This window comes from Nansenia antarctica (assembly GCF_963989245.1).
Source record: "Nansenia antarctica genome assembly, chromosome: 1".
Taxonomy (NCBI): Eukaryota; Metazoa; Chordata; class Actinopteri; order Argentiniformes; family Microstomatidae; genus Nansenia; species Nansenia antarctica.
In genome coordinates this window covers 102,083,026-102,105,578 of record NC_137674.1, presented here as the reverse complement: position 1 = coordinate 102,105,578, position 22,553 = coordinate 102,083,026, and the positions used below count along the sequence as shown (strand labels likewise).

Below are 22,553 nucleotides of genomic sequence, written 5' to 3'. Positions count from 1 at the left end.
AGAGAGAGAGAGAGAGAGAGAGAGAGAGAGAGACAGACAGACGGTACACAGAGAGAGACAAAGAGAGAGAGACAGACGGTACACAGAGAGGCAGACAGAGAGAGAGAGAGACAGACGGTACACAGAGAGGCAGACAGAGACAGACGGTACACAGAGAGACAGACAGAGAGAGAGACACAGACAGAAAAACAGACAGACAGACAGGACACAGAGAGACAGACACAGAGAGAGAGAGACAGACAGATACAGAGAGACAGACAGAGAGAGAGCGCGAGAGAGAGGGGGGGCTATATTGCCAACTCTCTCCTGTGGATAACCGTCCATGACAGTTACAAAACCCATCCGCATATAACTTCCTTTCCCTCCCCCGTCCCCCCCCCCCTCCTTATGAATGACTGTCCAACTGTGATGCCCTTGTGTTACAAAGTCCTACCTGGTTGCCCTAGTAACAAAGAACTCATGGACACGCAGAGTGGGACTTAAGAATTCACGTCATCCCTGCAGTAACCTTGTATGGGAGGTCAATAGCTTCCTCTTCCTGTCCCGAGGGTAACTATCAATTTGGGCATTGTCATTTCTTTCCGCAGCACTTTTGTGACGCTCTGGGCTGACAGAGCAATACCCACTGGATATCTGACTCACTGCATTGATAGAATACCCAGTTTAGATGATGAAACCATCAACAATTAGTCATTCATTGAACTGATGACGCAATGACCTTCTTCATTCTACAAGAGGATTCATCGTTTTGGACCCTTTATTCAATTGTATATTGTATCTCCTATTTTAGGAATACACAGAGTGACATTCATAGAGTGTGAGTGACACTGTTATTTATGGCAATGCTCCCCTCCGGACATTTGGATGTAGGCCTAGCAGTCAATTGATCGACAGTCACAATCTATCGATGTGACACAAGCCGGACAGGCTAGACAACATTACAGTCAAAGTTCATGATTGGTCTTTTAACTTCCATCATTAGTTCATAGTTTTCCCTTTTTTGGGGGGGGGGTGATCAAAAAACATTAGATTTGTAATATAATTGAGCTAGTTTGACATCTGTAGAATCAGTTGCTAACGTGACAATGGTAGAGCGATAAATGTCCCTGTCACCATCACTGTATGTTTCTGGTCGCACGCAACTGCAGCTGTGGTCAGGGTAGCGTGCTCACACAGTGGGAACGCACCCTAACCCTAACCCACGCAGGCGGAAACGAGCTCCATCCGAAACAAAACATCCACAATATTCCCTAAGACATACCATAGGTCAGCAAACCTCTACCGCATGGTCTAGTAGCAATATAATAGTTGATTTCTACATATTTCCGAGCTATGGTTCTATAGCATAGTACTGCAGAAGAGTGAATGTGTATCACTGTATGAAGCATTGGCTGTCTTGGATGGATTTCACTGTTGTGGCCAAATAATGTCCGTAGGGTATAAGAAATGTTAATATTTTTGGTTGATAGGTTCAGATTATTACATGTTTATGTTCACATATTGTAGGTGTGTTGTTCACATATTGTATATCCTGAGCGAGCGTGCATTCTGTTCTGCCAGCGAATATGTACAGGGCCTTCCTTTGTCCCCTCAGAGGATCGCAGAGAACCATTATGTGTTTGGAACGACTCCATATGTAAAGCCATGTGTTCTTGTAAGGGACTACAGGGTTTTTAAATTCCTCTGTGGACAAAACATTTAGTGTGTTTCTATACAGCAAAAAATCAAGCCCAAGGAATGTTGCCTTCCTCTGTTCGGGTGTTTTAAAAAGTTGAAGGCGTACATTGGTACTCAAAGCTGCATTTTTGCAAACATTGGGTGAATTTTCTCTGCTGTGTGCGCAGTGTCTTTTTCAATGGGAAATGACACACTTTGTCCTCAGATAACGCGCTGTGGTAATTCTGTCCCCCATCTGTGTTACAGCATCACACTGGGACAATGATCCATCAGGTGGAAGAGGAGGAGGAGGTGGAGGAGGAGGAGGAGGAGGAGGTGGAGGAGGAGGAAAATCACAGGAGCTTTTCATTTCCTTCAAGTGGCTCCCTGCTACGCTATGTTCCTCTCTCTCAGTGTAGACGGCAGAGAGAGATACGTCGGTAGTACTGAGCTTCATGATTGCCAAATTGAAAGAAAAGGGCAGATTCACTAAACATTCGGATTCTTTGAGACTGTGGAGGGATAATCAATTCATTTCTTGATTTTCTCTCTGTGATCCAGTAGAACACAATTCACAAGGTCATTTCACTCTCTGTTCTAGCCATGCGTCTGAGTTGTGCCTCCCAAGGCACAGTCATAGTCATTTGTCATGTCAAGTGAGAAGAGCCACAGTTCCACATCTTATATATCGAGTGCCTCATTGTAAGCCCCTCCGGATCAGATAGATAATGCTCAATACATGAATCACAGTGTGTATTAGTCATGGCAATAACAATTGGAAATAGCAACATTTCCTCTTTAATTAAAAATGTGGGATGCAGGATCCTGAGGAAGTGCCTAGGCGGCTTGATAATACTGTGGGAGAAAAACTGCTTAAAACATCTTAATATAGTACATTCAAAATGGCATCGAGTCAATATTTCAGAGGATTAATTATACTTCCTTTTATTTGTCTCTTATCATGGTTGAATGACTAGTATGGAGCACTTGGATGGCAAAAGCAGAGTAAAAATCCTTGCACTGAATTGAAAAGTGAGTTTAAGTGAGTTTAATTTACTTCTCTCCCAGAGTCGGTGATGCACAGTGGTACGTTATACAGTATGTGGAGCTTGTGTTGATCACTTTCATATACTGATTGACTTATGTGTCATCATATTTACATCATGAGTCACAGTGCAGCCAACTCACTTTCACTCTTATCTGTGAAAATCAGGAGAAGCAGGAGACACTCATCAGTCAGTACTGGAGGAAATGTACCAGAGGAATCTGTTCTTCTTGCACCCAGAACATGAAAAGCTTAGATCTAAAGGATATTAAGTATGGTGGCATTTCACTGTGTGGGGGGGATATCTGACTGATCCTGTGAAAAGTTTCGGAGACTGACATGAGAAATGTCTCTCTGCTACACATATGGGACCCAACGCTGTGCCAAAAAAGCAATGTACAGCCCGTTTCCTCTGTCTCTCAAGTATTGCAGGACTGGACACTATTTGAAGCCCATCATGTGCCCCTCTCTTTCCTTCCAGATGGAGGACGTAATAGCTCGCATGCAGGAAGAGAAGAATGGAATCCCTATCCGCACCGTGAAAAGTTTTTTATCCAAGATTCCAAGTGTTTTTTCAGGTAAGGTCTTGGTCTTCCCTTCTTGTACTACATTAGGTTTACTGGGCCTTTATAATAATAATAATAACTTTACATTTTTATAGTACTTTTCCTGCAAATGTTGCAGCTCAGAGTTTTTAGTCTTGACTTGAAAATATTTGCTGAGGTTGCATCCCTAATGTAAACTGGCAGTGCATTCCACAATTTGGGCGCATAAAATGAGAATGCAGCCTCACCAAATCTCCTCTTTTGTACATGTGGTACACAGAGAAAGCCAGCGTCAGAAGACCTGAGAGCTCTATTAGGCTGATATGCTAGCAAAAGGTCTTTCAGATATTCTGGTGCTGTGCCAGTGAGAGCTTTATAAACAAGCAGAAGGATCTTGAAATCTATTCTGAACTTAACAGGAAGCCAGTGTAGAGTCTCTAAAATAGGAGTTATATGAGCTCTTCTTCTTGTTTTGGTTAAAACGCTCGCTGCTGCATTTTGGACTAATTGCAGCTGGCCAATAGCTTTCTTCGGAAGACCACAAAGGAGACCGAATGCCAATCAACTGAATGCCAGTATCATACACTTTGGTATTGCCACTATGACTATAGTCAACATTGAGAGCTATTTTGCAAACATATTGAAATATTACATAATTGTATTTGCAGAGCTGTCCATGGTGGTAAAACCAATTTACACTAGGGAGAATGTAAAAGAATGAGCTGTCTGTGGGTGAAAAGCCCTTACAATCCCTGTTTGAGCAACAGAACTCACACTGATTAAGAACATGTAGGAATACCTGATGAGGATGGAGTATGCATGTTCTCACTCAAGGGCAGTAAGCAGCAGATGTTGTATTGAATCTGACTGGATCCTATTCTTCTGTGAGGTACTACATGTACTGGGCCCAGAGTAGACAATGTTGATTCCTGCTAGAGTGAAGTACTGCTAGGCCTCAGGGACTAGAGTGAAGTACTGCTAGGCCTCAGGGGACTAGAGTGAAGTACTGCTCGGCCTCCGGGGACTAGAGTGAAGTACTGCTAGGCCTCAGGGACTAGAGTGAAGTACTGCTAGGCCTCAGGGACTAGAGTGAAGTACTGCTAGGCCTCAGGGACTAGAGTGAAGTACTGCTAGGCCTCAGGGACTAGAGTGAAGTACTGCTAGGCCTCCGGGGACTAGAGTGAAGTACTGCTAGGCCTCCGGGGACTAGAGTGAAGTACTGCTAAGCCTCAGGGACTAGAGTGAAGTACTGCTAGGCCTCCGGGGACTAGAGACTAGAGTGAAGTACTCCTAGGCCTCAGGGGACTAGAGTGAAGTACTGCTAGGCCTCAGGGACTAGAGTGAAGTACTGCTAGGCCTCAGGGACTAGAGTGAAGTACTGCTAGGCCTCAGGGACCGACAATATCTCAGAAAGAGCTCAAGACACAAAAGTGTGTGTGTGTGTGTGTGTGTGTGTGTGTGTGTTGTTTAAGAACACAGAATGAATGGTTCTCCTCTGCTATTCTGTGCTATTACATTTTCTTCAACTTTCAGTTGAAAGTCTCTGTCTAATACAATTACTGGCTGAAGAAACACAGAAACACACACACGCATGCATGCACGCGCACACACACACACACACACACACACACACACACACACACACACACACAATCTGATTTTAATCTGTTCTGAGAATAGCCTTGTAGCAGATTACCTCACATCTCAATTAATTGGTCCAGTAAAAATGGGTCGTTGCTGTGGGTGTGAAGATTACAGGATGTGTTAATGATGTTAATCCATGATAAATCTCTGGATATGCACGAGCGCTGCCTACCACCATTACGACGGCAAAGCTTCCGGTCTTTATGTTTACAGTTGTCAGGCCAGTGTAATCAGTTTGTATGAAGACGTTGTGAGTTTTTGGGAGGAGTCTGATTGATGGAGAGAGGAAAGAGTGATGGAGAGAGGAAGGAGTGATGAAGAGAGGAAGGAGTGATGAAGAGAGGAAGGAGTGATGGAGAGAGGAAAGAGTAACCTCCGTTGACGCCCTCCCTGTGTAACCACGTTGACACTCTCTCTCTCCCTCTTCTCATCACATGTTTTTTCTACCTCTCAAGCCAAATAAAGAGGTGAAGTTGAGAATGTGAATAGCTTATATAATAAATAAGTGACAGCTGATAATAACTCAGGGGATGTCTCTAGTGAACACCTGCAGCTGGAGTGTGAATATGCTCTTAGGGGGTGTCACACTCTTAGTGCTGAAAGCTGTTAGTATTAAGGTTAGATAATAAATAAACATTTTTAAAATCCAATCTTTTTATTATGACTCATAATATTTGTTTATATTCTATTCAAAACACTCTATTTTAATTTGGTTTGCAATTCCTAAACATTCAACTCGATTTTCTGTCAGTACTTCAGAGTACTGTAGCTAAGGCTTTGCCAAACCATTGATGAGACATGTGCATTGTGCATCTCTTCATAAACACTTACGCAGAACACACTAATCTTTTCTCAATGACTCCTCACGTCCTCTCCTCCATTCTCCTCCTACGTCCTACTGACAACTCATTGGAGGAGAAGCTCTAGGTTCCTCCCCTAACATATCCTCCTCTAATGCTTTTTGAGGATGATGTAAGTGGAGAGGACAGAGGAGATAATGTGAGGAGTTGTGTTTCTAACAACTGAGAAAAGCCTAGTGTAAAGTCTGGGGCAGCTGTGGCGCAGGAGGTAGCGCCACCGTCTAATGATGGCAAGGTTGGCAGATCGGCAGTTCGCGTCTCGGCTGGCCACATGTCGAAGTGTCCTTGGGCAAGAACCCCAAATTGCTCCCGGTGAGCGGGCTGGCGCCTTGCATGGTAGCTTGCCGCCATTGGTGTGTGAATGTGCGAGTGTGAATGGGTGAATGAGAGGCTGTTGTAAAGCGCTTTGGATAAAGGCGCTATATAAGTCAGTCAATTTACCATTTAAAGTCGTGGTGTCCTGGTGGAGTTGATCAGTCACGTTATGTCAGAGTTGCGTCAGCCTCTCCTTTACCATGTGTATTGATGGTGTAAAAGGTGGGCGGTTTCATCTATATAATAAATACACATTTTCTGTTGGACGTACAATTACCCGCCCACATGGATGTACTTGAGAGGAATTTACATATAATGAGAAGGATGGGTTTGGGTGCATTATGGTGTATACTTTATAATGCAATGCAGAAAGGTGTCTTAGCATAAATGTTTTGGATGTGCTGATTTCTGCATTATTGTTTCCTCTCACCCAAGGCTCTGACATCGTACAGTGGATGACCAAAAACCTAAGCATTGAAGATCAAGGCAAGTACATCACATACACTGTGTTCTTCATCTGTTTTCTTTAGTGTGGAACACAGATTATGGCAACACCCAGGGGAGGCTGGTGGAAGTAGAAATTGAAAGACAAGGCTCATTGTAATGCATGGAATGGAATGAGAAATGACCCATTCCCTAGCCCATTCCTCATCCCATTCCATGCATTACAATGAGCCTGTTTCATACCATTCCTCAAATGGACAGCAGTCCAAAAGTTAAGTTTCAAATCAGCACATAACACTGTACAGCCTCCGGGGATATTGCTACAGCAAGCAATTTATTTCATTATGTAATCGAGTGCAACGGTAACATCAGCTTATTAACGACAGCGGGAACAGCATGTTTCAAGTGGTTTGTCATTATGACTTCAGCTCTGTGTTGGAGTTAGAGGTAGGAGGAAGCTTTTTAATAGTGGACAGGAGAAGGCATTACCACTCTAAAGAATTTAGAGGGATGGGGAAACCTTTCAATGGTGGACACAGATAGAGAAGAGGCCTTATCTTTTCCGGCCTCTGGCCACCAAACTGCGCACACATGCTTCTAGTCTAGCTAATGTTTGTATATATGTATGTGTGTGCTTTGTAAATTCTGATATGTGTGTGTGTGTGTGTTAGTATGAAGGGTTCGATTCGCATTAGTGGCATATTGTTCACTTCTCAACACAATGCTGACTCAACAGTACTCCACAAAGCCTGCGTGTGCATGTGTGTGTGTGTGTGTGTGTGTGTGTGTGTGTGTGTGTGTGTGTGTGTGTGTGTGTGTGTGTGTGTATGGGGCACTCTCAAAAGCACTGGCACTCAGGGTGAAATAACACCACCAATACCTCAGCATAAAACAGGCTGAAAAGGCTGGTGGCCTGAATGAAAAGGCTGATTGCTGTTTACCTGGAGGACAGGGAGGAATGCTGAAGCAGTGTTTGAAGTGGAAATAAACAGGCACAGGTTCTCTTTTTAATTTAAAAGGTGCCCGAGGACATATTTCAGAGCAGGTAGTCTACTTGTTCTACTTGGTACTTGTATGCTAGTGGTAGAACATTAGGGCTGCCTAGTGTGACACGCTTCCACCCCTGACAAAACCAACTTCCACCCCTGACCAGACCCACTTCCACCCCTGACCAGACCCACTTCCACCCCTGACAAGACCCACTTCCACCCTGACAAGACCCACTTCCACCCTGACAAGACCCACTTCCACCCTGACCAGACCCACTTCCACCCCTGACCAGACCCACTTCCACCCTGACAAGACCCACTTCCACCCTGACAAGACCCACTTCCACCCCTGACAAAACCAACTTCCACCCCTGACCAGACCCACTTCCACCCCTGACCAGACCCACTTCCACCCCTGACCAGACCCACTTCCACCCCTGACCAGACCCACTTCCACCCCTGACCAGACCCACTTCCACCCTGACAAGACCCACTTCCACCCTGACAAGACCCACTTCCACCCCTGACCAGACCCACTTCCACCCTGACAAGACCCACTTCCACCCTGACAAGACCCACTTCCACCCCTGACAAGACCCACTTCCACCCTGACAAGACCCACTTCCACCCTGACAAGACCCACTTCCACCCTGACCAGACCCACTTCCACCCCTGACCAGACCCACTTCCACCCTGACAAGACCCACTTCCACCCTGACAAGACCCACTTCCACCCCTGACAAAACCAACTTCCACCCCTGACCAGACCCACTTCCACCCCTGACCAGACCCACTTCCACCCCTGACCAGACCCACTTCCACCCCTGACCAGACCCACTTCCACCCTGACCAGACCCACTTCCACCCCTGACCAGACCCACTTCCACCGCTGACAAGACCCACTTCCACCGCTGACAAGACCCACTTCCAGCCCTGACCAGACCCACTTCCACCCTGACAAGACCCATTTCCACCCTGACAAGACCCACTTCCACCACTGACAAGACCCACTTCCAGCCCTGACCAGACCCACTTCCACCCCTGACCAGACCCACTTCCACCCCTGACCAGACCCACTTCCACCCTGACAAGACCCACTTCCACCCCTGACCAGACCCACTTCCACCCCTGACAAGACCCACTTCCACCCTGACAAGACCCACTTCCACCCCTGACAAGATCCACTTCCAGCCCTGACGAGTAACAACCAGACCACCACAAACCTAAAAGGTTGGTTATGAAGTCTGATAGCTTTACTTTAGCAAACAAATATCAACTTGAGGCCGATCACATGAAGCCCAGACTCTCATTACCATTAAAGTCTAGGACATACTAGTATCTATGCTTTTTCTCCTTTTTTTCGGGCAGTGAATTTCATTAGCCTACTTAGACGCTGTTCCCTAAGGTTTGACTTGAAACTTTCAACCAGAGTTTGTGAGGGCCTTAACAACCCTTAAAGAAAAAAAAAGATGTTTATTTGGGGTGTGTGAGTGGATTTGTCTATGAGGCTCCCCGATACCTTCAGCGTGTGAAGCTCTGTCTCCAGACAGTAATATTGATTCATGTTTAAAGGCCTCACCCAGCCAGTTTCCCTGGCTCTTCAAACTGAAATACTGAAACAACAGATACAATGTGAGCTTTAATTAAGAGCAATGAAATGTGTTGAAAGAAAGTTGTTTGACTCACTCACATAAAAGCCAGTGAAGGGGGTTCAGAGGGTTCTATTTGTCTCCTGGGCTGGCGTTAACTTTATAAACAGGCGAGACACATCACACTGTATGAAATGTCACGGCACATGGTAAATCGTTTTAGGAGAAGCTCAGAAAATACAATGTGTCGCCCAAAATACACAGACCTTGACCTAAATGGCAATTTTCTGACTTGAATCACTGTGCAATAACATTGTGCAGCACCAGAATGTCCTATAGCAGCTAGAAATGACTAAACAAAATGACTAATGTGCACCTTTAAATTCACCCAAATTCCAGATTATATGCTGCCTGTGACGCTTGCCAACACAAGAGACAATCTGTTCCTCTGGTTCTCTCTCCCATCGTCTTTCTCTCTTTCTCGCACACGCACACGCACATGCACACGCACACGCACAAGCACACGCGCACACACACACACACACACACACACACACACACACACACACACACACACACACACACACGTAAGCATGAGGTTTAAACATTTATGAACGATTATGTATTACTGCATAGCCCAGTCTAGATAGAGAGCCACAGGGGGGGAGGGTGTGGTAAGAATAGAATGTGTTTCTTTTTTTCATTAGGTGGAGAGTGACAGGGGTAGGAGAGGTCAACATTCTCTTTCTTGTTCGAGACAGGTCTGTGAAAGTGAGCAGTGGGAATATCAGCTATGCATTTTTGACAATGGAACATTTTTTTTTTTATGTTCTCCAGTGGAGGCTCTTCATCTCGGTACCTTGATGGCAGCACATGGCTACTTCTTCCCCATCTCAGACCACGTACTCACACTCAAAGATGACGGCACCTTCTACAGGTTTCAGGTAACGTCCATCCCCCGATGGCTCTCCTGTCAACTATGATTACAATCAATCTGATCTATTTCCTGAAAAATGTCCCAAAGCAGGCCTGGCCCTAGGGGTTTTGTGGTCCTAAGCATATTGTGACGCCCCACATTTTGTCGACCGGGGTGGGGGGTGGGGGGGGTAGTAAGTATTATTACAGTTAGTGGAGGCCAGTGGAGGCAGAAATCGGAAGGCTCATCTAATGCCAATCCAACCATTGTAATGGTACCGATCCTCATTCTGTTCCATATAATGAGCCCGTCCTCCGGTGTCTACCTCCACCAGCCTCCCCTGATGATAGTACATCTCATACATAATCCATTTATATTGCTTTGAATTTCACTGAGGCTACTGAATTGCCCTTGGGCTCCAGAGGCATACAGTACGTACGAGGGATTTGAACTAGGATCAAGATGTCTCAATAGAGTACTGAAGCGGACCTATTACTTACTCCTCACTTCTATCTCCTCAGACTCCATACTTCTGGCCATCCAACTGCTGGGAGCCTGAAAACACAGACTACGGTGAGCAGGGATATGAATCATATGACACAATCATGGCTGTGCTGTGCATTGAATGGAACATGCATGAGGATGACAGACAGCTGGATCGATAGGATATTGTATTTGTAGAGTACTTGTGATGAAGTATGTAGCCCAAAGGGTTGTGTGAAATGAGGGCAATGTTTGATTGTTTAAGGGGGTTAGGGAGAAGATAAAGCACTGGCAATTGTATACATTATGTGTAGCATAGCGAACCTAGCTCAGCAGACAAAGCACTGACGACTACATAGAGTATGTGTAGCGCATGGCTAACCTAGCCCTAGCGCTATTCCATTAATTTCCTATGTGTTGTGTGTTATCTGGGGGGAGAAGCAAGACTGACAAATTAAAGGGGAATAATCTTGCAGCATTGTAGGAGTTTTAATTGCTTGCTACAAAGCCACTGACTGGTCTGAATGACACCTCGTAATGAACACGTACGGGGGGTAATGGAATAAAGGGATCTTTCCAGATGGTCGAAGGAGTGAGGGAGGGATGGATGAATAGAGAGAGAGGGGACAGAGGAACAGAGGGAGGGAATAAAGGTGTGCTTTCCATATAAATGAAGTCCCTGATAAATCCCCTTCACAGCCTACATGGCTAAAGACCTCTGTGGTTTACAAATCAGTTTAAATGGGCTGTTGAATGGTTTTTAGATAACTAGCTTAGGGCCAGTTAAGGATGTTTAAGTCAGTTGACCACATTGCTCTCTTGTTATAGAGTCCTAGAATGACTTGTCCACAGGTACTCCAGGTCAAGTAGCTGCTATAAGACCTCCACTAAGCAGAGATATAGTAGAACTCTTAGTGCTTATTACAGTTCTTCTCTCTTTTCTCTGACCTTGGCCTGTTGTTTTCCTCCCTCTCCCCTCTCCCAGCTGTTTACCTCTGCAAGAGAACCATGCAAAACAAAGCTCGTCTGGAGCTGGCCGACTACGAGGCGGTAAGGCGTTGCCTGTATCTCTATTTTAGATCATCATTGTTGTGTTGGCACTAGCAAGCATCATTAACCTACAGTTGTCTTTCTGTTTGTTTTCTGACCCCTGAAAGCATTTTGGTCTGTTTTGTTCTGTCGTGGGAAATTTGTGAAATGAAGAATTGTTGTGCTCCGTTCACTGGCTGTCTGACTGGCATTTTCACAGATTTGGTGTGATAGCATTTTTTCATCTGAAGATGATTCGGTAGATACAGGAAACATTCTGTTTTCCTGTTTAATAAAAAATGTGACTGTAATATCTTTTTATATATATATATGTCTTGTTTGTCTTACTTTGTTTCAGGAGAGCTTAGCGAGGTTACAGAGGGCATTTGCCAGAAAATGGGAGTTCATATTCATGCAAGCAGAAGCACAAGCAAAGTAAGTTTCTATGGAAACTATGCACAGTATACGTGTTGATGTGTGTTCTGTCTCCACACCTTTTCTCATTATCATTGCTATTCCCTTCCCACTTACGTTGGCAGTATCATCTTTCATACTGTTCAGGTAGAAATCAGAGGACGGGCTCATTGTAATGCATGGAACGGAATGAGTTATGGTATGATACAGTTCCTCAATGCATTACAATGAGCCCATCCTCTGATTTCTACCTCCACCAGCCTCCACTGTTATACAGTACATACAGTATTAACTAGGGATTCATTTGTCCCTATAAATCGACAAAGCTTCAATGCGGGAAATAATTAATATTAGTCCCGGGAACTACCACAAAAATCCAGTGCCCATTAAAAGCTTTTAAAACCAAGCCGTGGTCCCAAAGGATGTACGTAAGTGGGGCAGAATTGCTGAGGTGCCGACATTGAAGAAAATGTTTTTGTATTGTCATTTCCCAGGTCTCATCATTTTATTGTTTATTCCCCGTCCCTGTTAATCCCTACCACTAACCATACCACAACAACATTTTACCTGTTCAGTAAAAAAGTATGTAGTAAGAAACATTTTAAGCATGCTCAATCTTGGTAAATGATGCATACTGCAAAATGTATACTGTACTGCATTTTCTTACATAATCCTGCATACTCAAACACCTACTAATTAAAAACTCACAAATGCTGCTTTTTGTAAAGGATTTCTGATAGTTTGTACTGTCTCTCCAACATGCTCAGAGTTGATAAGAAAAGAGACAAGATTGAGAGGAAAATTCTCGACAGTCAAGAAAGAGCATTCTGGGATGTACATAGACCAGTGGTGAGTTTCTTTATCTTTAAAATCACATCACATCACATCACATTGTGCAATTCTAAAGTCACAATATTTGTATATTATACATACATATAGAAAATCAATTGGTATATATCAAATAACCATTGAACGGGAGTACATATCAATCTTAAAGATTGTGCCTTGATAAATGTTGCTAACTTAGCTCAAGGTATTATTGTTTCCGCCTTAGTCCTTGATGTTACCCTTGGACTCAAGTACCATGTGGTTGAGTCTCTCAGTTGAATAACCCCTAAAAAGTGTACCCACTTTTAAACACTCACTTTTAGATGTTGTCTCGGATCACTGCACCTGCTTTTAAGTTAACTTCCCCCTGGTCCCTGCTGTCTTTTACATATTGTGTTGATATATAGATGTTTTTGATACTTGTGTATGGCATTCATGTTTTATATTGTATATATTGGGTTGTGTTCTATATCGTATATACTGTGTTGTGTTTTGTGTATAGACTTGCCTCTGTTCTGCCAATTGGCCAGATCGTCATTGTAAATGAGAATTGGTTCTCAATTGACTTATCTGGTTAAATAAAGGTTAAATAAAAATAAAAATAAATAAAACAGACCACAAGCGACAACCTCAGCAGCATGTGTGCGTTTCATTTCGGCGCCCATGTTCAAAAACACCAGACCATGTCACATTTGTACAATAAACCATCGTTGCTGAGCTGATAATGAGTCAATGTCAGGGTTGTTCATGCATACTGTGTGTCTCTGTTGTTCCTCAGCCAGGGTGTGTAAATACGACAGAAGTGGACATAAAGAAGTCCTCCAGAATGAAAAATCCTCACAAGACTAGAAAGGTACAGTACATCATGGGCCAGTTTCACAGACAAGGCTTAAGCCTAATCCTGGACTAAAAAACATCTTCAATGGAGATTTTACATTGAAAGTGTGATTTAGTCCAGGACTAGGCTTAAGCCTTGTCTGTGAAACCGGCCCTATGTCTCTCTGTTCAGAAAATTCATGAACTCTCGACTGCATCTTCCCTGATGATATAATAAGGGATGCCCGTGTCTTCTTAAGGGATGTCTATGTCTACCTCTGTTTATATAGCATAGAATCTATAGATAGCATCTAGAGCAGGGGTCCCCAAACTACGGCCCGCGGGCCGGACACGGCCCACCCCCACACTTGGACCGGCCCTTTGAACAACGTCAATTTTCGACAGGCGTTGCACTCGGTGGATTTCTGTCATTTCTCACTGCAATAGCGGCACTGCGCCGACGTGGTGGCGGGGGCGCTGTTTCGCAAATAAGTTATCTTTAGTTTTTGCTAGTGAAATAGCTGATAGTTGATGTTGACTGCTCAAGGAGAATACATATTTGAAAGTACAGAATGCCTGAGAGCCTTATATTGCATTATATTACATTATATTTTGATCATCTGGTGCCTGAATATTGTGTTTTCCTTTGCATAAATAATGACATTTCCACCATAAATTGATGCAGAAAGGTCACAAATTGGTGCATATCAATTCACCAGAATGGTAGAAATTAAGTGTTTGATGCTCGTTTAAGGACCCCCAGACAGCCCTGCTTCATGGGTCCCCCCGTGTATGATGAGGGTCCTCCCTCATGTATCAGACTGTAAAACTGATTATATTTCATTGACATATCACTATAGGTATAAATTCCATCCAAATTCAACTGTTTAGACTTTGTTTGCATCCACCAGTGCTCTCCTGCGCGCAATTGCTTTGCGCAACCGCCTCCATTTCACTCCGTTCCATATTATTTTATGTTAGAGACCGACCCAGGCCCCCCATCACAGAAAGGAAAAATGATGTGGCCCTCACAGAAAAAAGTTTGGGGACCCCTGATCTAGAGCATAGATAGACACGGAGCGAGGCAGACACAGATGGACATACACATTCTCTTTGGAGATCAAGGGGAAGCTGGCGGAAGTAGAAATCGGAGGACGAGCTCATTGTAATGAATGGAATGGACGAGGAATGGCTTTGACAACATTTCTCATTCCATTCCATGCATTACAATGAGCCCTTCCTCTGATTTCTAGCCTCCACCAGCCTCCCCAGTTGGACATTCAGTCAGCTGAAGAGGCTATTGATTTTGATTTTGGCTGTTTTATGTTTTTCTTTGTTCCTCTCCCTTAGTCTGTGTACGGTCTGCAGAACGACGTCCGCACCCACAGCCCCACCCTGACTCCCGCCCCGGAGGCCAAGCAGCCCACAGAGGAGGAACTACAGGAGCAGGTACAGTAGGGGGCGCTGTGCTGCTGAGGGGCAGAGGGACATTTACCAATGTGGTTTGTAATTGCGTAATGGATAAGCCCATTTGTTCCAGTTGGATATTCATATGTGACAGCAGCTGGTGAAACACAGGGGAACAGGTCACCAATGGACGGACCGTTCGGCAATGGATTGGGTGAGTAATCCCCACGACTACCTAGTTAGTGTAGAGTAGTGGGGATTACTCACCGAATCCATTGCATTGCAATGTTTTGGCTTGACTAGCGAGTGGGTCATTGATTTTCAACTTATTTAAATTTATTTTTTATTTTTAAGTGTAACAATAAGTTGCCTACTATGATCGTCAACTGAAACCAGTTTGATTGATTGATTGATTGTACTTTATTGTCCCCGAGGGGAAATTTGTCTTGGGCATGGTACTTACATGCTTCAAGTGCAACAGTGACGGTACATACAACATACAGTAGACAAAGTAAACAACAGGACAGCAACAAACATTGAATAACATTGGCAGCAGTTTCCACCTGGACATGGCATCATTTGGTATAAATATATATTGCACATAACCCTTCAAGTGGTGATTTCGAATATTGCACATGGCCCTTCAAGTGGTGTCTAAGATAAAGTGCAGGTGCTGGTGATCATGTCCTAATCATCGTTTCTGCTTGAGAGAATTGATTAGTTTAATGGAGAATGGGACAAATGATAGTTTTAAGAGCTTATAGTTACATCTTGGCATGCGAAGCCTTCTACCTAGGGGGAGAACTTCGTATTCTGTGGAGAGCGGATGTTGGGGGTCTGCGATTATCTTGTTAGCCTTGTCCAGGACAGCTTTTTCATATAGTTTATTTAGGATCACATAGTCTCTTTCACCTACAAATTTCATAGCTGTTTTGTGAATGCTGACTAGTCAGTTTTTTTGTTGTACAGTTAAGTTGCCAAACCACACAATTATTCCATATCTGATTACACTTTCAACAATGGACTGATAGAAAATTCTCATGATCTGCTTTCTCACCCCATAAAGTCTGAGTCGCCTCAGGTGATAAAGCCTCTGCTGTAGTTTGTTACATAAGCTGTCTAAGTGTGTATTCCAGCAGAGATGGTTGTCTAATTAAATACCTAAGTACTTATAAGAGGGCACCTGGATGATTGTTTGGTCTTTAACGACCACAGGCTCATGGTCAGTTGCCTTGGGTCTAACACAACCTCCTGAGTTTTGGTTATCCAGTTAAAAAGTAATTCCAGTGCCATTACTTCTGATATACTAATACCTCCAAAGCTGGTGATAGGTATTTGCAAATAGGTGCAATAAGGATTTTGTTAGCATCATGTCGAGTGGGAACAGTCTGTGAGCAATGTGAATAAGGAAGCTAAGGCTAGGCTCGGTAAAGGAGTGTAGCTGTTCATGTTATTAGGGTTAGGGTTAGGAATAAGCCAGGGAAAGCCCTTATTCCTCAACAATGCAGCTAGAATGCAATTAATAAATCGTGTAATAATATGTTTCTACAGTGTTGTTGCTTGATTAATTACAGTGTATCTACACATGTATGGGGTCTACTTCATGTAAACCAACCACGGCATGTGTTTTATTTATTTCTCTGCTCGTTTCAGATCACGTTTTGGCAAGCTCAATTAGACAGACATCGACTGAAAATGTCCAAAGTGGCAGAGAGGTGAGTTACTGTAACTTCTTTGCATCTTCATACAATTACGCATCGATCGGTTATTGAACTCTTAAATGTTTAATGTTGAAGGTCAATAAGGCCTTACTGTAAACAACACTGAGATCATTTTGGCCCAAGAAATAACGTGTGTGTCAGCACTTACTGGAGCCTGCCAGGATACACCAGCCAAGTGGCCATTTAGAATGTCCTGTACTGTAGGCAGCATTGAGCAAAGATTAGATTATAAAGGTTGGTTAACGATGCTTAACATCGCCAATAGCAAAACTGTCAATACATGTCATGCCCATCAAAATGTATTCACAAATTGAGTGTGACGGATCAAACACAGTTCTCAAAATGATCAAAAAGCAATTGGAGGGATCTCCTACATCTCCTTTTCCAACAACCTCAGCAAAAATGAATGGTCTTTATTGTCATTGCTATAGTACAGGTACCAAACAACGAAATTTGGGAGGGGTGGCTCCCCTGGTGCTAGGAAAGAAAAAAAAAACTAAAAAAACAAGAAGGGAAAGGAGCTGGTTTACATAAATAAAGGCTATGTACACTATCCACTATACTATACTGTACAGATAAAACACTGTGCTGTACTCTATGCTATGCTATACCTATTCTAACATTTCCTATTTCTCTGCAACCTTATGTACCCTAGGGTTGTCATATTGCACATAGTGTTATTGCACATTCATTTAAAGTGTCGCAGTTTGCAGGCTTGAAATGTACACATTTGTGCCTCAGCACTACACCTGATTTTTCAATCCAGCAGCTGCCATCAATCCGTCCAGACTGTCCAGGGCCCAGAACCTAGGTCCAATGCAGTCCAAAATCCCAAAACCTTCAGAGAATGTAATCCATCTTTAATGAACAAAGAAGTCATTGATTTTACCAGTTCACTTCAGTTCAGTCATAGAAATCCACAGAAAAATCCTCCACAGAAAGGAACCTTCGTTGTCTTCCAGCAGACCTTACAATAGCCTGGTGTCCACAATGATCCACAACCGGGAATATAGAACAGTAATATATGTATATTATCCTCTAATTAGCATGCTACTAGTCTATTGGACGCTCTTGTGTAACCTTGGTACAACCACTACAGGACTTAAAACTATGTGTTTCCTAGTGACAAACATTACTGACCAGCACATGGCTTCCTAATACTCACACCAGGTAGTAACCAGGGGGTGTGGCCAGGGATAAATGGGTGTGGCTAATAGCCTAAACACCATTGTCATTTAAGATGTTAATTAACCATCATAGCCTAAACACATATAGTAAATAGACACAGGTACCTAGTAATTATATGGCACCGTTGAACCCTGGACTACTTGGGGTTACACTGTTAATTACCTATCTTATATTTTAATGGTACAGTAAGATAGCAATGATGATGATGATGATGATGATAATGATGATGATGATGATGGTGGTGATGATGGTGACATACGCTTCCTTCCTCTCTCATCAGTTTGTTGGCCTACACAGAGCAGTATGTTGAATATGACCCCTTCCTCACGCTGACAGACTCCTCCTCCAACCCCTGGATCTCAGATGACACCACGGTCTGGGAATTGGAGGCCAGGTGTGTGTGTGTGTGTGTGTGTGTGTGTGTGTGTGTGTGTGTGTGTGTACGTGTACGTGCGCGCACGTGTGTGCATGCACTCCACACTATTACTTTTTCGTTAGTACCAATATTCCAAAATATTGTCTACATACATTTGAGGTTTTGCGCTTGTTGAAATGTGCATGCCTGTGCGTGTGCGTGTGTGTGTGTGTGTGTCTCCACCAGTAAGGAGCCAGGCCAGCAGAGGGTGAAGAGATGGGCGTTCGGGATCAACGAGGTGCTCAAGGACCCGGTGGGCCGAGAGCAGTTCCTTAAGTTCCTAGAGTCAGAGTTCAGCTCCGAAAACCTGAGGTAGGAGATGTAATGAAAACACGCACACGCACACGCACACGCACACGCACACGCACACGCACACGCACACGCACACGCACACACACACACACACACATACACACACGGGAACGTCTGCTGTACTCCCTCTGCTGGCCTTTGTCATTATTGTTTGGCCCAAAGCTAATTTCGAGGTCAATTACATTAGAATGTTACTGAGTGACTCTTCATAATGTACCCGCATCTGGGTCAGAGGGGACATTCCTCACCTAATCAGTTACTCTAATATCCCTGTAATTAAATACATTTGATGTTATGTTGAGCAAAGGACACATAAGGTACAGCACATTTAGGGCCGGTTTCACAGACAATGGCTTAAGCCTCGTCCTGGACTAAATCACACCTTTAATGTCAAATCTCCATTGAAGATTACGCTTTTTAGTCTAGGATTAGAATCAAGCCTTGTCTGTGACAACCGGTCCTTCTTCATCATAGATTACAGACATTTCAGACAAGTCCGTCCAGATACCCTAATTTATATTCAACCAAAAATAGCCCGAAAAAGGACCTCCCTGAGGTATCCATCCATTCTCTTACACGCTCTGGGCCCCAATTTGCAAGTAGTGCTGAGCAGAGCAAAACAGAACAACTTTAGAATACTCTAGAGCATCATTATTATTGTAGCTTGATCTTTACAATGGTTTTGACTATTTATTCAATCAGAGTGTTTCTAAACAGTCTGAAAATGCATTGCATATCATGGAAACAGCTAGATGCTGCATTCGAAACTCCCGTTGGATTCTTTCTCATTAGCATCTATTAGAATTACTAAGGTGAAGATGCCCCAATTCTTTGCAAATGGAGGCTCTCCTACGATAGAAGCCAGAGTAACTCCCACGGCTGTCAGAACTGCAGAATCACTCCCCATCTTCGGTCGGAGACTGAAGACTCATCTCTTCAGGCTACACCTTAACTGTCCCTCCTGAGACATCTACTACCCCCCGGCACTGTTTCTCCTGAGACACCTACTTCCCCCCCTATACTGTTTCTCGTGAGACATCTATTACCCCCTACTGTTTCTCCTGTGTCAATGGAAAAAACAACAAAAAACAACAACGTCCTTCTAACACAACGACTGCCAATGGCCCCTGGCCTGAGCATTTACATTGACATTTTTGACATTTAGCAGACGCCTTATTCCAAAGTGACTTACAATCGATACATTTGACTAAGCAAGTGAATCATCAATTCACCAGTCGTAGCAGGTGCCACATTTCTGCTAAATGCCAAAAATGTAAATGTGAATGGAACAATTCAAGAGACCATTTGACTTGGATGACTGACTCCGAGTCCGACCCACCCACCTGGTGTTGGTGCTGTGCCCTGCAGGTTCTGGCTGGCAGTACAGGAGGTGAAGAAGCGTCCCATTCGCGAGGTACCCTCCCGGGTCCAGGAGATCTGGCAGGAGTTCCTGGCATCTGGAGCCCCCAGCGCCATCAACGTGGACTCCAAGAGCTATGCCAAGACCACACTAAATGTCAAAGACCCTGGCCGCTACGCCTTCGAGGACGCACAGGTAAAACGGTGTTAGACTGTTAATGTAACGAAGGAGAAAACACAGGCTGGCTACTGCACAGCTTGGGTCGGCTGTGTGTGTGTGTGTGTGTGTGTGTGTGTGTGTGTGTGTGTGTGTGTGTGTGTGTGTGTGTGTAGCAGGGGAGGTAGAAATCGCAGGACGGGCTCATTGTAATGCATGGAACGGAATGAGGAAAGGTGTGGTTTGATACCATTGCTCATTTCATTTCAAGTATTACAATGAGCCCGTCCTCCAATTTCTACCTCCACCAGCCTCCCCTGGTGTGTATAATTAATAGCCATAACAGGGCAACTGTCAGTCAACGGTCTGTTTTCTGTATCTGAGCCAGTCTCTGTGGTCTACAGGAGCACATCTACAAGCTGATGAAGAGTGACTCGTACAGCCGCTTCATCCGTTCCAGTGCCTACCAGGAGCTGCTACAGGCCAAGAAGAAGGTAGAGTCAACCCCCAAAAAGATAGAACGAGAGCTGCACACTCTTGCTCCGATACTAATTATTTATTATCGGTTAAATAAATAATTAGCATCGGAGCAGTCTATTTCTATCTTTTAAGTTTCACACTCCAGCCCTGCACCTCACCAAACGATGGGGTGCGTTGTCTTGCTTCTTTGAACAGTAAAAAAAAAAAAACAACTCATGGGCTGCCCTACCTGGTAGGCCTGGGGCTCCTGGGGCTCATGGTCTGCCTTGAGCCGGGAAGTGTGGATGTTTTGTGTCTCTAGCAGCCATGGAATAATTGGCTGTAGTTTCACATGCCAAGGAGTCTTAGAAACGACCATACGCACCGGCGTACCACAAACCCCTGCAGCTAGGGGGGGGGGGGGGGGGGATGTTGTGATGCTGGGGAGGTTGGGGAAGTTATAGCACCTTCTTGATTTTGTATTATTTGCAATATGGCTTATGATTTTGCAGTATCATCCATCCATTGTAAACATATCCAGTCCATTCTTATTTTTTCTACTATTTGCATCTTTTGAAACATGTTGGCTGGAGGACCACTGTTATCTAATGCCAGGGAGAGAGAGAGGCTCATTTCTCCCCTTACACTTTCACTAGCTTTCTTCCCATTTGTTCACTTTTTGGTTTCTTATTTTCTGGCTTTTCATTTGAGCAATTCACTTGGAAAGTGGTACGTGGACCTGTCCTTTTCTGGTCAGCCGACCGGCCAATCAAAGGGCAGTCTGTTCAGATAAAGCATGTCCGCTTTCCCACTCCCCTGTGTTAACATGGCTGGGCATGTTGACGTGTTGTTTTTTCTACTGGCTTTTTTATCAATATCCAAATCTAATGTTCGAATAGTTATTTTTCTCTATGACTGAACTGAACTTGATTTATTTATTTTATCAAAATGTACAGCCCTGTTTCAGTCGGTATTCATCAAGTATCTCCTAAGAAACAACAGTATTTGGTAACAATGTAGTAGTGGGTACAAGAGGTACTTAGTTTCTGGTAATACAGCACCAATGGTAACTACCTGGGACTAACTGGCACAGTGGTGCTTGAGTCAGTGAATAAAACAGCAAGCATAATTAATAGGCAATAATTATATGCAGGTAATTATAGCTTTACCCAGTGCCTTTTAAGTATGCACCTGATTAACACCGGGCTGTAAGAACAGGAGCAAAATCAGAACAGGAGCAACATATAATATAAGGAAAGGAGCCAAATCACTCATTTCAGCTGTAAATCTCAATTGATATATTTATATGTATTATTATCATATTATTGTTACTTTATTATGGTAGCGATGAATCATTCCTTTCAATAATAATAATGGTGATACTGGATGAGCTGGTCTCAGGGTCTCAGGGTTGCATGTTGGACATTTTGGCCCACCGCCAATTGTCCTGCCAAAATGTACTGTACTGTACTGTACTTCCTGCTTCACTAAGTGTTCTCTCCTTACTCTCTTACTCCCCACAGAAGAGTAAGAACTTGTTTTGAAGGATGTTGCTTCCAGGTAATAATCTGTAATATTGAGCGCTTTGCATGTGGTTGTGATTGCTCACCATAGTAAATGTATTTGTCACACACCCACTCTGTCTTTTCCCCTACTTTTGTGCATGGAGATTTAGTTTTTGTCGGTCTCGATAATACTCTTAGTTAACTATGTACAGCAGTGGAGGCTGGTGGTGGTAGACATTGGAGAATGGGCTCATTGTAATGCATGGAGTGGAATGAGGAATGGATTCAAATATACGTGTATTGTGGTGAGGTTATAGTGGTGCATTAAACAAAAACAAAAACAAATATTATAATTACATTCAAATACAATCCTTTGCTAAATTGTCAGCTCTGGTCTAGTTTGATACAGTGACCAGGAGACCTTGTGCAACCATGCAGTGCTTCTTTCTAAAATCAA

At 43.7% G+C, this 22,553-nt stretch overlaps 1 protein-coding gene across 1 annotated transcript in view; it reads left to right on the top strand.

Moving 5' to 3' along the window:
* The window catches only part of LOC308158047 (regulator of G-protein signaling 7-like), a gene marked incomplete at both ends in the record, with an annotated part of 37,185 nt that extends 15,050 nt beyond the window's left edge, over positions 1-22,135 (top strand). The window contains 15 exons of the mRNA XM_080531638.1: positions 3,183-3,279; positions 6,501-6,551; positions 9,925-10,031; positions 10,525-10,576; positions 11,472-11,536; positions 11,874-11,950; positions 12,697-12,778; positions 13,536-13,610; positions 14,924-15,022; positions 16,634-16,695; positions 18,170-18,283; positions 18,491-18,616; positions 19,985-20,171; positions 20,537-20,626; positions 22,115-22,135. Coding sequence (XP_080387764.1) covers positions 3,183-3,279; positions 6,501-6,551; positions 9,925-10,031; positions 10,525-10,576; positions 11,472-11,536; positions 11,874-11,950; positions 12,697-12,778; positions 13,536-13,610; positions 14,924-15,022; positions 16,634-16,695; positions 18,170-18,283; positions 18,491-18,616; positions 19,985-20,171; positions 20,537-20,626; positions 22,115-22,135 — 1,305 coding nt within the window. The remainder of the gene's footprint in view (positions 1-3,182; positions 3,280-6,500; positions 6,552-9,924; positions 10,032-10,524; positions 10,577-11,471; positions 11,537-11,873; positions 11,951-12,696; positions 12,779-13,535; positions 13,611-14,923; positions 15,023-16,633; positions 16,696-18,169; positions 18,284-18,490; positions 18,617-19,984; positions 20,172-20,536; positions 20,627-22,114) is intronic.
* Positions 22,136-22,553: the final 418 nt, after the last annotated feature.